At 39.5% G+C, this 15,166-nt stretch overlaps 1 protein-coding gene across 19 annotated transcripts in view; it reads right to left on the reverse strand.

Moving 5' to 3' along the window:
- Positions 1-15,166, reverse strand: part of LOC101172768 (adhesion G protein-coupled receptor L2) — a 102,988-nt gene that overhangs the window by 2,452 nt on the left and 85,370 nt on the right. For 5 of the 19 annotated variants that reach the window (XM_011486950.3, XM_011486951.3, XM_011486949.3 and 2 more), the window contains 7 exons: positions 13,636-13,856; positions 12,817-12,883; positions 10,390-10,481; positions 9,163-9,331; positions 8,281-8,409; positions 6,620-6,716; positions 3,796-3,960 (listed from right to left, as the gene is read on the reverse strand). In XM_011486950.3, the coding sequence (XP_011485252.1) occupies positions 3,796-3,960; positions 6,620-6,716; positions 8,281-8,409; positions 9,163-9,331; positions 10,390-10,481; positions 12,817-12,883; positions 13,636-13,856 (940 nt within the window). Of the gene's footprint in view, positions 1-1,174; positions 1,229-3,795; positions 3,961-6,619; positions 6,717-8,280; positions 8,410-9,162; positions 9,332-10,389; positions 10,482-12,816; positions 12,884-13,635; positions 13,857-15,166 lie in introns of all 19 variants that reach the window. The other 14 variants (XM_023965755.1, XM_023965754.1, XM_023965752.1 and 11 more) reach the window with 8 other exon arrangements.

Genomic DNA, 15,166 nt, shown 5'->3' on the forward strand with positions numbered 1-15,166 from the left:
CTCCATTCTGATGCATCCACTTGTATACGACTAGATTCATGCACATCTTCGTTTTCCTCGTCTGAGCTGGTGCCTGGCTCAAAACTGTAATGGATAGCTCCATTATTGCTCACCATTTTGTGTTGCACCGGTAAGGTTAGGTTGGAGGTGTAAGGTGCTAGCTGGAGAGCATGTAATCAGAGAGCTCTCAGCAACAGAAAGAGAAAGGGGGGACGGGGTTGTTCCGCACCAGCGGTCCTGCCCACAATTTAGAGGAAAATTTCTAATGAACCTTTGCTGCCCCGTAGAAACTCTGTCCTAGAAAACAATCATTGACTTTATATGATAACTGGACAGAGTGGCTCCTCCCTCCCCACCTTCCAAACGGGAAGTACTAGCTGGTCCCAAAAAGCCAAAATCCTGTAGACTTCACAGATTCTCCTAATCCTGAATTAAGTGCTAGGGATGAGGCCTTCTAACAAGCTCAATATTGACTCATGCCGACTTGGACCAAACACTGTTTACTAATGACGTCTGGCTCCAACACGGCGGTGTCCTTATCAAGAAGAAATAGTGACGGAACTGACTTAATTTGGTTGGAGCTGGAAGCAAGTCATTTTCTATGGGTGATGTCACACTTACTAAGTCCAGTTACCATATTCAGTCAATGAAAAAGAAAGTTTTTTTTTACTTTGGCTAAAAATGGCATAATCATAATTAAAAGACCACTGGGAACACTTTTTAAATAGCTTAAAAGATCATCGGAGTGGGTCTTTAAAGAAAAAAAAGCTAGTAAAAAATGGCATATTCTTGTATAGTACAAAGTAAAAAACAAAAAAAAAACCAATCAACCTTCTCTACCGAGTGAGTGATTATCCTGAACAATATAGTAAATATGAGAGCCAAAGATGACAGTAAGATACAGAAAAACAATGCACTGCAAAGCAGCTCACAGCCGGGTAACAACACAGCAGCAGGAGAAACCGTCAAGGATGCAAGTTAAAGACAGAGGTGAACGCAAGCTGATGAGGAAATGTTATGACATGAAGTATGAATAAAACATTCCACCTGTTAAAAAGAAGACAAAAGCATAATGTCAAACACAGATGGCCAGCCACCTCTCTGCACTGGGGCCCCAAAAGCACAGCAACAGCCCCCACACACCACGACAGACAGGCACCGTGCAATGACTCACTTTGCCACCACTCACATCAAGTGTGTCTGCTCAGGCTATCTGGCCTAAGAACAGCTGATTTGCCCCCCCAAAAAAAGGAAAACAGATGCTTTTTCAATTGCAGCAGAAACAACAAATTCACTGAAAGAAGGCAAAAGTGGAAGCTTGTAACATTCAGCCTGGATTCAGTTGAGCCACCTTAAATTGCATGTTGGCAATTAACTGTAATTTAGATTGTGTCCGCACAATTGATTGTGGGTGAATAGAGGATGAAATTACATGTTGACCAGGTAAAGAGATAAAAAGCTAAATCAAGGACAACTGAATCCAGGAGTCTGCAGGTGAAAAGGGTTCAGCAGCAAGCAAAATTCTGTCAGAAAGTCTTAAATAAAAAAAAGGAACGTTAAGAGATGAAGCTGTTTTTTAGTGTTCTTTTTTTGTGAATAGACTACACACATTCTTCCATTTTATTGCAATTTTGTTTTTAAATATTTTAGACTAACAGGAGGAAGAGAGCAAGAACACAGATTTTGTTAGATGCTGATTTTATTTTTGGGCATGCTGAGTTTGGGAGTGAAAGAGTTTTTTTTTTTTTTTATAGTATGAGGGTGGTGTCTTTGCAGGAGAAAAAGGGAAGCTGCGGTTTTGGGTTTCAAACGAGTGTGTCAGAAAATGCAGGGTGGTAACCGAGAGAAAGAACCTAACATCAGAACCGGGAATGAAAAGAATGAGGCAGAGCTGCTTGAGAGATTGTCAAACACATGTCTGGTTAGACCCTTCTTCCTAATTTGCATTTATTTATGTGCAGGCTTTGGTTTAATTGCATACAGGTATTGTTGAGCGGCTGAGGGGAAATGATGTGAACAGAATTTAACTGGACACAGCGACAGCTGCACTCTGGGAGCCTTTCCAGCAGAGATTCATCCAAGAGTTCCCCTTTCCTTTCCAAATTTATTGCATTAGATGAACATCTGCAGAGCATTACTTAGCATTAATACATTTCTAAAACAGGACAGGTTCATCTTTTTTGCAAAGGCAAAATTTCAGAACCCTCTTGGGTTAAATTCGACAGTCTTTCATTCCTGCCTTGTGATCTTCACACCAGATTTTGACATTTGTGTCACACTGCGCTCGCTGTCATCGCTCTGCTTACCGTATGCTAAAATGTCCCCCCATGTTTACCACTGCAGAACTGCTTAAAAATGTGTGTAGCATTTCCTGCATTTTAACAGGGCTAACTGCAGCAGCTTGCCTCAGGGAAAAATAAAAATTCCACAGGTATAAGAGATTCAAATGAAGTGCAACTTCACATTCAATCTCTAATTTCCTTATGCTGTTGTAGTGTTAACAGGTAATTATTTTAATGTGATTAAACAGGAAGGGTTGATTTTTTTTGGGCACCTTTGAGTAACAGCTCTGCAGCGGCTAATCCCCGTCTCCCCAGAAAAAAAAAAAAACTTTACCAAATAAAATCAAAAAGCGTCTCTCATTTTCTGAGCAGACGTTGTTTGGTCCCAGCTCTGCATCATTATCTCGAGGTGTGGAGTGCGCGCACACTGTGCTGTAAGCCAGCTCGCAGCACAAAACAACACGGCTCAGGCAGAAGCAGGTTAATCAGCATATCTGTTCCATACATGCTTTCGCCATACAGCCATTTTTGCGAATTCCCTTTTATCATGAGACGCCTTTGAATGAAAGAGGCCTGTAAAGTCTGCCAGCATTGCATCATGTTTTTCTCCTTTGATTGGGTTTCTCTTTTTGCTCGGCAGCTGAGGAACTAGGTCACAATAAACACTATTGACATTAAACTCACTGAAATGTGGAGTAATTGCTAAAATTTTGACATGTCGCCTCTGCGTTAGGATTTCTCTACATGAAAAAACATAAGAAATCAAATCATGTGGAATTCATAGACAAGATAATAAACACTTTTTTTTGTATTTTACATCTCCCACCTGTTTGTCTTTTCTGTCAATTATCCAAGCAGTTCATACTGCATTACAGCACAGATCTTTGGAGGTTTTTTTTTTTTTTAAATATCTAACAAGCAAATTTAATGGAAGAGTTAATGTTTTTGACCATGTCTGTTCTATGCAGATGTGGGAAGTGATAGTCTCCATCTCTTTAAAGCAAACTAGAATTACCATTGCCTTGTATTTGCATAAACTGCAGTGAAGGTAAGTCATTTGCCCTACAGTGCCACAAAAACACCTTAGTTTTCACCTTTAAACTCATTCCTTGACATGATTTCTGCTTTGCTTGGTTATTAACTGTATAGAAGAATTATACTTAAGTGTTGTGTAACAGTGCAGGATCTTAAAAAAGACCAGTAATGTACCTCCGCTTGTTGCTTGGGAACTGCTCTGATCTAACAGTTAGGCTGATAATCTACACCACAATTTCAATAGCTTTTTTATTTTTATTTTTGAGCTGATTAAACAAAGGGTCAAGAATAAAATACGGTCATTAATGAGTTTTTGGAGTTTTTACTGCCCAAATTTAGGGTAACTGTGTATTTCTATCAAGAAAAAGTGACGTTTTCTAGTGCCATTTTAACAAATTGGAATTTGCAGTGGTTACTGTCTGTTTCTCCACAACACAGTATCTATCAAGATGATGCATGCTTGCTGTAAAACAATCACCTTGCTGGTATTGCGAAAGGTTGGAGGATAAATGAGCACCTGGAGAGTGAAATGCCGGTGGAGAGGGGGTGTTGCACACCACCGTTTCTGCGAGCAGGTTGTTATAAGGGTTAGTGTCGTGGGTTCGGAGAAGAGGGTTAGTTAGGAGGTAGTTTCCTGTCATCCCTGCAATAACAGGAAGAGAGACAGAAATAGAGAAAAATCAGGATGTAAAAAAAGAAAACAACAGAAGAAGAGTCCATTATCTGAGTTTTGCAGACATAATTTGTTTTAGGGAAAGTTATAATCACTGTCCAGAACCTGATTATAGCAATAGACTTTGAGAAGTATTTGTCAGTCAATTATTCTGCAAGTTGTTGTATAAAAGATAAGTTTGGTCTGTAATGTTTATCTTAGATAAAGTAACTCCAAGAAACAGAATGTAAAAAATAAAATAATAAATAAAAACTGGCCTACATACATCATTTTTAAATCATGTATCTAATTGTGTAAAAAAACCAACAGTACATAGTCAAGTACATAGTCAATAGGAAAATTCACCTCAGTACTTTGTACTGTAACCCTGGTTGTCAAAGACAGAGTTTAAACAATTCCTGTAGATTTTCCCAGGTTTGCACACTATGTAGCTGCTATTTTGGTCCATTCCTCCATGCAGATCTTCTCAAGAGCGATGATGTGTTGGGTTGTTGAAGGGCAACACAAACTTTCAACTTTCACAGATGTTGAATTTGATTGAGGTCCAGAACAAGGTGAGTGGCGTTTAGACCAAAGATTTCCGTTTTCGTCTACTCTGATCACATGACATTCTCCCAATCCTCCTCTTAATGATTCAGATGATCTATGGATAACTTTAGATGGGCCTTGACATGTTTTGGTTGAAGCAGCAGGACCTTTGGAGCTCCGCAAGATTTAGATTCATGACAACGTTGTGTGCTACTATAGTAACGTTTGTTCCTGTGGTCTCAGCTCTCTCAAGATCATTTGAACCCAACCCAGGTGAGATCTTGGATGGAGCTCCGGTTAGAGGGATGTTGTCAGTGATCTTCCATGTTCTAATAATTGCTCCAATATCTCTTCTCTATAAATATTCTAATATCTATTTATTTATGAAGCAAATTTTCAAGCAGAGCAACACAAAAATCATCTTCCTTATAGTAGATTGGTTCATTCCAGTCTTGTTTAGGTCGACAATTGTGTCCCTGGTGTCCTTCGACAGCTCTTGGGTCTTGGTCAAGGTGAAGATGTTCTGTTTAAGGGTGTGGATAGCTGTTTTCATACTGATAACCAGTTCAAACCGGTGACATTAGTACAGGTAAGAAGTGGAGGATCCATCTTCAGAACCCTCTAAATCCCTTCAGGGGTCACAGGGTTGCTGGAGCTTATCCAAGCTACTTTTGGGCAAAGGAGGGGGCACAGGTTCTTTGAAGGTCACACACACTTACATTCATCCCTGGGGACAATTTAGAATCTTCATTAAACCCATGAATCATGTTTTTGGACTGAGAAAGCCGGAGTGAGAAAGCCGGAGTGCCTGAAAAAACACCCATTTAACCAGGCCTTCTCACTTTGAGGCGAAAGTGCCGACCACTATATCACCGTGCAGCTCATTCATTCATCTTCTAAACCTGTTTTTGTCACTTTTGGGTCACGGGGCTGCTGGAGCCTATCCCGGCCACTCGTGGGCGAAGGCAGGTGATGTCAGGAACAGATCTGTTGAAGGGCCACAAATCACACACCCATGCACACTCAAATACACACCTAAGGACAATTTCGAGTGACCAATTAACCTATGAAGCATGTTTCTGGATGGTGGGAGGAAGATGGTGTCCCCAGAGAAAACCCACGCACGCACAGGGAGAAGATGCAAACTCCACACAGAAAGGTCCCCCATGGATGTTCTGGTGGACTTGAACCAGGGGCCTTCTTGCTGTGAAGCAACAGCCTTAACCATTGCTCCACCGTGCACCTCAATCCTGCTTACTTGTATCTTAAATACCTATTTCCTGCAACATTATACGAATAAATCCTTTAAAAATCATGCAATGAGATTTCTGTCAGTCTCAGTTGAATTTATGATAAATATTAAAGACCTCTCTGTGAAGCAGTGGGATAACTGCAGGATAACAGTACAGACAAAAACTTGTTTGTTTGACTGTGTGACCTGTTGTAAATCTACCCACTATTATAAACAAAGGAGCCACTGTTACTGGACGAAGCTAAAAATCATTTAAATTCTTTGTCAATGTTAGTGTAACGCTCAGAGCTGTAATGGTTGACAATAAACCTGCAAACACAGTCGGCTAATCTGTTTTTTCCTCATTTTAACTAATCTACGCACATGTTATGCCATTAAAAATGTGAGACAAAATGTGTCTGAGTGACCTGTTTGGGATAACCCAGTATCCTCATCCACAGACGTGTTGTTTGGATAAAACTCCCAGAGTCTCCATTGGCATGCATCTTAGTATAGAATCTAAACTAACCCATAGATGAAGCCAAATGTGTTCTGGCAGAGATTCATGACACTGGGATTCCTTCCCAAATTCACTCTGACCTCCACCTGACTTTGCTCATCTAACTTCCCTTCTTCCAACCTGCTATCACTCTGGGATGAAGATGATAAGATAAAAACTCCTCTCATTCAAAGGCATTTTATTTCAGATTAATTAAAATAAATCAGGTCTAATCTGTATCTTTCATGAACTGCCACAGGGTTGGTTAGATCTCATCCACTGAGGAGTTTACGCAGAGTTCATAACTTCACAAAAGGGAATTGGTCTCATATTGCAGTAGCATGGCGGTGACAGAAGGAATGGTTTCTTACCCTGGTTGACTGCAGAGGTGCTGTTTATGTCGCCTGAGATGAAAGAGGACTCTGACTGCTTTCTCACAGTGTCGTTCCACATCCGCCTGATGCGACTCTGTGTGGAAAAAGCAGCCGGTGATCAGGACTCCACGCGGTGTGTGCATGCCTTCTGGGCCTGAGGATTGTGTCGCTGTGTGGGCTTACGATTCAGACCTGTACATGTATGAACTGCCTCGCTGCACGGTGACATGTTTGCGCCACAGCCTTCTACTGATCCGACTGCTACTAAAAATGGATGTGCGAGTGTCTTGGAGGGGGTAATCTGTCCTGCCCTGAGCAGCGAGTCCTTCTGCTGCTGAGAGGATGGATCTCACAAAGTTTCTGAGCTGGTTTTAAAATGTTTAGCTCAACACTCTGTACTCCGTGGAGTACAGGAAAAGCTAAAAGTTTCAGAAAATGAATGTGTATTTTTAAAGTAAAAGTTCAAACTAAGAGGTTTGATGAAGTCAGGCAGTACTGCTGACATTTGCTGCAAGCAGCATTTCTGCCTCTACTGAGGTGTGGTGAAGTTTGGTCTCGTAAGGTTTAATCACAAGCTCTTTTTTAAAAGTATTTACTAACGGTTGTAAAAATCAATAACAGAAATACCAAAAGACACAAGCTCTCCATACAAGTGGTTCTATTTTTTAGTTTGAAATTGTTCCTTCTTTAACTGGCAAAGCATTATAAAAGGTTTTTGCGAGCTGCGCTTTCTTTCAGCATTACTGAAACTGGGCCCCAGCCCTGTTTTACAGTTGTTTTCACATTAAGGTATCAAAAATATAAAATAGCACCAACCTCCGTGTCTCACTGTTATATCTATTTGAACGTCTGACCTTTGTATTTATGTGGATGAATTGAAAAGCTTGGCTTCACAAAGAAAACAGAGACTGTGGCCTTTAAAATCCCGCTCATTTCTCACGAGTCTGAAAGGAAATGTATGATGATGCTTTGGGCTTTTTTTATTTTTTATTTCTCTTTGGAGAAAAAACAAAATCAGCTGCTCCCTTTTTGTGTTTTACTGATTCAATATTTCATCTTTTTTTTAACCTGAAGGCAAAATACAAGTAATTTACTGCTCATTTACAAAATACATACAAACATGTCTTTATCAACTCTGTTGTATTCATAGATATATAGAAACATGATATAATGTATTGTTATATGTATATTTATGTTATATATATGTAAAATATTGTTTAAATAAGCTGCAGACATAAACTCTGCCATGCTGCATGCAGGTAAGGGAGAGGACAATGAATACTGCATATTTTTCACTTTATTTTTCACTTACTCGCTTGCTTTTGTTACTTTTTTCTCTCTTGCCAAAAAACAACAACAATTAGTCTTAATTATTAGCAAATTTTCTACTGAATCTTTAGTTGAATAATCATCTGAAGGGTTTGATGCATTTAGAAATATTATTTGGATCATTGAGTTCTGTTTGAGAACAAATTCCTAATGCAATTAACTTGATAATAACTAATCATTGGTTTTATTCAAACATGAATCTATTAATTTAAAAAAATTGTCTTTTTTTTTTCTCAAAGTGAAAAAGGGTAGGGTTAACAAAGTTTTAGGTCATGCACAGTGCAAGGTTTTTTCAAACCCTGACATTTTGGGGGGATGGTTCCGAGTACCTGGGTGGCAGATGAGTAGCGGGCTGTAGATCGAGAGGTGGCTGCCTTGGCTGAGCTGTGGGAGCCCTCAGATGGCAAAGCGCCACAGCACTGAGACTGACGGAAACATTTGCTGTACTCCTTCCGAACCTGCAGATGAGGAAAAGATCAAAACCCGGTGATCACTTTGACACAGGCTTTGATACTGTTGCCGCTCTGTTGTTAATGCATTCCAGCTGACAGAAACACCATTTTCCAGCACATTTCGAGGCACAATCCAACAGTCAGAAGTGGGCAAAAAGCTTCTAAAATTTCATTTCACGTGTGTGATGCAGAGATTTAACTGAAGCTTTTAGACATGACAAATTTAATCCGTTTTAAAATACTGAAAAAACAAAACCAAAACAGTAGATTTTGCCAGAGTTTGGTAAACAGTCTGGGTTCAATTCCTGGCTGCCATTTGATAGGACATTGAACTGATAGACGGCTGCAGTGGGTCAGGTTAAGTGTTTTCTGCTAGGTGTGCAAATGGGCAAAGAAAAAAAGCGCTTTAAACCGATAGAGCAGTCTTTTGTAAATATAAACCATTTAGCACTTTTTAAATGTTTATTTTTTTAATGTAACATGTTTTTATTAATATTGTTTATTATTAATATTTATTGATATTCTTCATAACTGTCTACATTGCCACAAAATTTAAACTGATATTTGCAGCATTTTGAGAGGTACACTTTAACAAAGATTCGTCTTTGCTGAAGAAGCTTTTTAAACATGATCTTTTCTCAAGAAACTGGAAAAATATACGGTTTAACAATTTAAGACCCCAAATACTGATTAATCACTGACTGGGTTTGGTTTGCTGAAAGTTCAGCTCATTATGAACAATCTAGAACACAATCTTACTTTTTTCTGGAGTAGGCAGTGGAAGATGAAGATGAACATCCCCTGCAATGTGTTGAAGATGGTGAAGAGGTAAGCCATTACAATGGATGAATCGTTAAGGAAGAACAAGCCGAAGGACCACGTGAGCCCCAAAAGACAGAGGAGTGCAAATGCTCCCAAAACCCATGACCTGCAAAACAAAAGAAAAAATGCTTTAAAATGTTAGGTTTTTTACACGTACAGCCGTTTCTGTTTTGTTTGGAGTCTATGTGTTGCCTTTTAGTAAAGCCTAAAGGATCCAAGCTGCCACTTTTAGTCACAAAGACTGGCTTTTTATGAGTGAGTGAGCCGAGAGAGGAAGCCAAAGAAAAACAACCACCCTGAACCCTGAACTAACCTGCATATGTTTTATGTGCAAGATGTGATTTGTGTGATTTTTTTTGCACAAAAAAACCCTACAACAAATTATTGGTGTTTAGCCAAGTTCATATATGCAGCATAGATAACAAACCCACAGCAGATCTGAGTTAGACCCTAATTAATAAAAGTTAATGAGTTTTGTAGCTCATTAAAATGTGTGAAATCCAGCTTTCACAAATGTGGCAATTTTCACATTCTACAAGCAAGCCTGAAAGCCAATTAAACAAATTTCATAAGGATTTTAATACATGTATCTGTTCCTTTTTTGTCTCTAGACAGAATGCAGAGTTGCTGCTTGCAGTTGAAACACCCACATAACATATGCCGCTGTGCTTTTAGACTGAAAAAGTCATTTTCTCATGGTAAAGCCGTTCACTGGAGGGCCTTTTTCAGTTTTCACTCTTAATATTCTTGAATTCCACAACGGATGTGGTTAGGATCCATCCTTAAAAATTTGTCTATAAACTCTACCAACATAGGAGTAAAAAGATGCCAGAGGTCAAAGGTGCAGTTATGAAGAAATAAAACAAGCAATATACCCCTTTGCAGCGCAAATACTGAAAATAAGCTAGAAGGCGTGATTGACAGACTAAAATAAAATCTAAAAGGGGAAATCTGTCAGTCTGGTTGGAAAATTAAAAAAAAAAATGTAGATCAACTGCAGCTATTGAAATTCTTCGGGGAAGCAGAAGCTGCGATGGTGCATATTACTTTTATTCTAGCACACAAGTGACCCTCACCTCCCCAGCCTACTCCGAACAGAAGAAAACACACAGAGACACACAGCGACGGAGCAGCCTTTTAATCTTCTAGAGTGACACCCCTCACCTGATACCCCCCAGCCTGGAGGAGTCTGGTTTCATGGAGGTGGAATGCTTCACCATCCTGTACATTGTCACCACCAGGAAGATGACATTGACCTGTCAAAACAGATGTGAGTCAGGGTTAAAGGACTGCCTGCACTAAGAGGGACATTTGATCCTGCTGCCAGAAGCCAAGAAGGAGGAAATCAGTTACTTATGTGCCGGATTATCCAAGGATTTATAGACCCACTTCAATCAAAATGGTGTTTTTAGCATGCTCTTGTGGCAGCTTTCTCATGGTGGGGAACATACACGAAGTAAATTAAACTAAACATGTCTAAGTATTTATTCATTCAAATTGTTGAGAATCAGGAGCAAATGAAAACCTGCAGTTGGAAAAGCTTGTAGCAGTGACGTAGGTGCTACAATTACTGTGCCAGAAAAATGCAGGAGAGAGTGTAAACAGATGCATGATGGGAAATGGGGGGTGGGATTGTTGGTGTGGAGTAACTCAGAGGAGAATTTTTTAGGAAATGTTTCTGTCTCCAACAAAGTGCCAGTATTTTAGTTTTCATTTTGGCCTAAACAGAATTAAAAGATCACTAGGAACCTTTTAAAATAGCTAAAAAATTGATGAAAGTGGGTCTTTCAACTTGTTATTTTGTCCATTTTCTTGTTGGATAAATTGCTTTTCCTTCCCCTAAATTGCTGCTGAACTTGTTGTGAAGCTGTCTGTGAATTGAGCAGCTTTTTCACTAAGAGGACCCAGAAAAATGTGAAGCCACAGTGATAATCATAAAGCTTGCTGACTTTTGGAAAAACAAGCAACATCAGGGGAGAATATCGCTTTGGTTTGGTGCTCCTCACGGCGCTCAAGGATCGCCATAAGCCGCTATAAACCCACAACTCTATTCTCATTTTCCCAGCAGATGGTCCCAAACTCTGTGACCACTTTCTAATAAAATACATATATGAATAAAAGAAAAAAGGACAAAAAGATGACCAATCACTGTAAAAATATAAATAGGGAAGCAGGCACATTTAAGGAAGAAAATATGGAGCTGGATTCCACATTTTATAGTCAAGTTTTACTGGGGCCAGGAAAAACATTTAAATGATTCAGTCCATGCATCCACCAAGGTTTCCATGCTCCGTGGATTTCTCCCTGCAAGCACTGAAGGGACCTGAGCCACAAAGAGGGGGAGGGCTGAGAGCTTCACTTTAACACAAATCACTTCTAACTTTTCAAATGTACTCTAGCACTTTTTAATAGGATCCTCTAAATTTTTATTTCTTTGATGCATTTTAAGTGAATAAAAAAATGTCGTACATGGAAAAATAACTCAAAATATACCAACATATTTGTTTTTTTGTGTAGCTGAAATGGTTTATTTCCATTTTTTTGTATTTCTAAGCAACCAGATTTCTTGGATAACATCCTACAATTGTGTTTTCAAAAACTTCAAAGCAGGCAGAGAGAGGTCTTTAAATTCAAACAAAGGAGTCTAAGTGGAGAGAAGATGTTATCCAGAAACAGCAGGGAGATGGATGGGAGAAAAAGGAGTGGCTAAGAAAACAGAAAGAGGCTTTTAGATCAGAGTTTTGTCTCTGGGCCACAGGGGCCTGCATTTAACACAACTGTAAGCGATGACATAGATCCAATGAGACAGACAGACAGACAGCGAGGCAGAATAGCTGGGAGGCACTCTGCCCAAAGCAAGAACATCCTGCTTATGGACTTTCCATACGTGCTCGGTCTCTAAGGGTTCATCTGCTACAGTTTTCAGGTGTCTTTTTCTTTTGCTGCCAAAAAAAAAAAAAAAAACATAAAACGGATGCAGCTCATTGCAAGCGTTTGCAGAATTTTCCAGCCTTTGAGACCATTTACATGTTTCTTCACCGTATGGATACATACTGTGAATTGCTGGGGCTTCTGCGCATGCAAGTCTGTCCACGAGAATCGTGAACACCCTGCACTCTGCATGAAATATTAAGAGGAGAAGATGGAGATGTCCAAACGCAGGGATTGGCTGGGGATGTGTGATGATCTTCGGCAGGGCTATGAGCTCTGGTAATGGTTGTCTGGCCCACCCACTCATTACTTGCATGTTTACCCCCCCCCCCACACCCCCCCCACCACCACCACCACCACCAACATCACCCTTGTTTCTCCCACTAAGCAAACGACCTTCATGCCTGAAACGATTTCTCCCCCTGATTGCAGGAAGGGAATACTCAACCAAAACAGCTCTAAGTTGTTGCTGCTCAACAATTCTGATTTCAGAGGATTTCACAGCTGAGTGGACAGCGATGTCCTCGTGTCAGCCATAATGGGACCACTTCCTTTCATGCAAATTGATCCAAGAAAGCAGAGCTAAAAATCTGCCAGCACAAAGAGAGAAAAATCTATAAACTGTTAGCCAAGCTTTGATTTTAAGGAAAAAACACTTACAAATATTATTAAGGCTACAGGTCCGATGAAGCTCCAGATGAAATGGTTGTCCACCCTCAGCCAGCATCTGCAAGATCCGAAAAAAATAATAATACGCAGTTCATTAAATAATCTCATTGGCAGAACATAGTTGTGTCTCATCGATCAGTGTCCAGGAGAGCATGCTGGATGATAGGGAACTAGCAGCAGAGTAGTGACTCTTCCGACCGCAGAGAAGAAAACACAATCTTAAGAGAGCATTGGCCTCGTGCCACCAGACACTGCAAAGTAAAAGGCGGTGGTTATTGGACTCCTGACTTCACCGTCTGCAAATGCGAAATGCTCGTGTGTACCCAGGACCCTCAACAGTAAACAATATACTGAATTTTAAAGAGTTCAACAGTGAACTGCGCCTCGCTCCGTTATCAGGAAATTGAATGAAAACTCTTGCAAGAAAAAGAGTTTTGAACAAGGCACTTCACTTAAATTTTATAAGTAGCAGCTCTGCAGACTCACAGATCACAAAGCTTGCAGCTTGGATACAGAAAAATGGCTAAATGTACAAACTTTACACTGACAGAGGCAGCAATTATCCTCATGCAAAGGAGAAAAAGCAGAGCACAGAAAGGCAGCAAAGTCATTAATAAAGCAGCTGAGCTCACAGTAATCTGTGCTCGTGGTAACTGACTGAAAATTTGCCAGGAGGGGGAAGTGGACTGCTCTTTGTGATATCAGTATCATTAGCACAATATGACACTATGATGCTCTCTGCGTTTGTCTCAGTGGAGATCCTCCAGAGTTTTATCCCATGTTTGCAAAAGAGACGGAGTCTGCACGTACACTCGCTCTGTGCCGTAGCTTTTGTAGTCGATGGCTGCTGAAATGCCCACCACCACAGCTGGGATGAGGTAGCCGAAGCTGTAGTAATACTTTATGCGTGAGCCTTCGCTCTCAAAGACCTCGATCAGCATCAGGTAAAGCTGCACGCCTTCCAAACACATCCAGGTGAAGGCAGCCAGGAAGCAGAAGTGGAGAATCCCGGCAATGATGGAGCATAACAGCTGAAAGACAGTCACACACAAAAAACGTCACATTAACTTCACTTTCTCTCTTTTCTTTTTACAAAAAACGACCCAATACCTCCATCAATAAATTAATGTATTGGTTTATACTTGAATTAACACCTTAATTTTGATTTATTTCCGCAACTTGTTTGTAGCTTAAATTTTGAATCTTTTCTATATTTATTATTGATTACAAGCTCTGGAACTTCTTTTCATGGTACGTTGCACTGGTATATTTTAAGTTTCTGTTTAAAGACTAATTAGAAAGAGGCACAGGCAGCGGCTTGTTCAAGGACTGAAGACATTTCTTTAATTTGAGCAATTAAAAGATGAAACTTTTGGGACATTTTCTCTATATTCAATTTTTTGTGTGTGGATGGCAGTCAAGTCGTACATGTAGTCAGCGAGGCGTGTACATTCTCACATTATAAGTCCTGCTATGTTGTAAAATGCTTATTGTTTTTCAATAATCATTCTCTGTGTTAGTGAACTCGGAAGGCTGGTAAATAAATAAGTCTTTAGAAATAATCTACAGTTCTATTTTCAATAGAGGCCGTAAGAATATCCACCGTTATGTTTTTAAAGCTAAATAAAAAAAATCAAATGTGCTAAAACAGTATTTTGCCGGATTTGCAATGTCTGCCATTATCCCTGTTTCTGCCTCCATGAAGCTCTGTTTCAAATTCTAAAAAGCAAATATGCAACACAGAAAACAGAAATCACGAGATCATGTAATAAACAAATTCAATCAAATCCCTTTTATTTTATATGGTGGCTTAACGTGTCGCCAAACTTTAAAAACAACAACTAAAATGGCAAAACAATTAAAAAGTAAAACAGTAAATTTATTTATACATTCGTAAAATAATTTTTGATAGGGGTCATTTTTTTAAAACTTTGGTCATTTAGGTCCTATATGTATTTAGAGTTTTATGTATGAGTTTGGGTTTTTCACCCTTAAATAACCCAATCAAGAGAAAAAAACAGTAAAAAGAAGTCTGCTTTTGGTGGGTTATACACACAATCAGCAACTTTTTAAAATAAGTTTTCAAAATGTAGTCCATCATTTGGTTGAGCAGGTGGTTTATTTTAGTAAAATTCACTGGAGCATTAACTAAATGTGATCCTAATGCTGCACAGCTCACTATCACAGAGGAGGATTGGGAACAAATATGTCGGAAACAATGGATCACAACAGGATCAAACATTTGGCGTGAATTCTGTTGGAAAAGCATAATGAGGTTTTTTACTACACCCTCTCAAAAAAAATACCTAGGAAATAGTAAATGTTGGAGGTGTGGTAATAA

Source organism: Oryzias latipes, chromosome 17 (assembly GCF_002234675.1).
Source record: "Oryzias latipes chromosome 17, ASM223467v1".
NCBI classification, from domain to species: Eukaryota; Metazoa; Chordata; class Actinopteri; order Beloniformes; family Adrianichthyidae; genus Oryzias; species Oryzias latipes.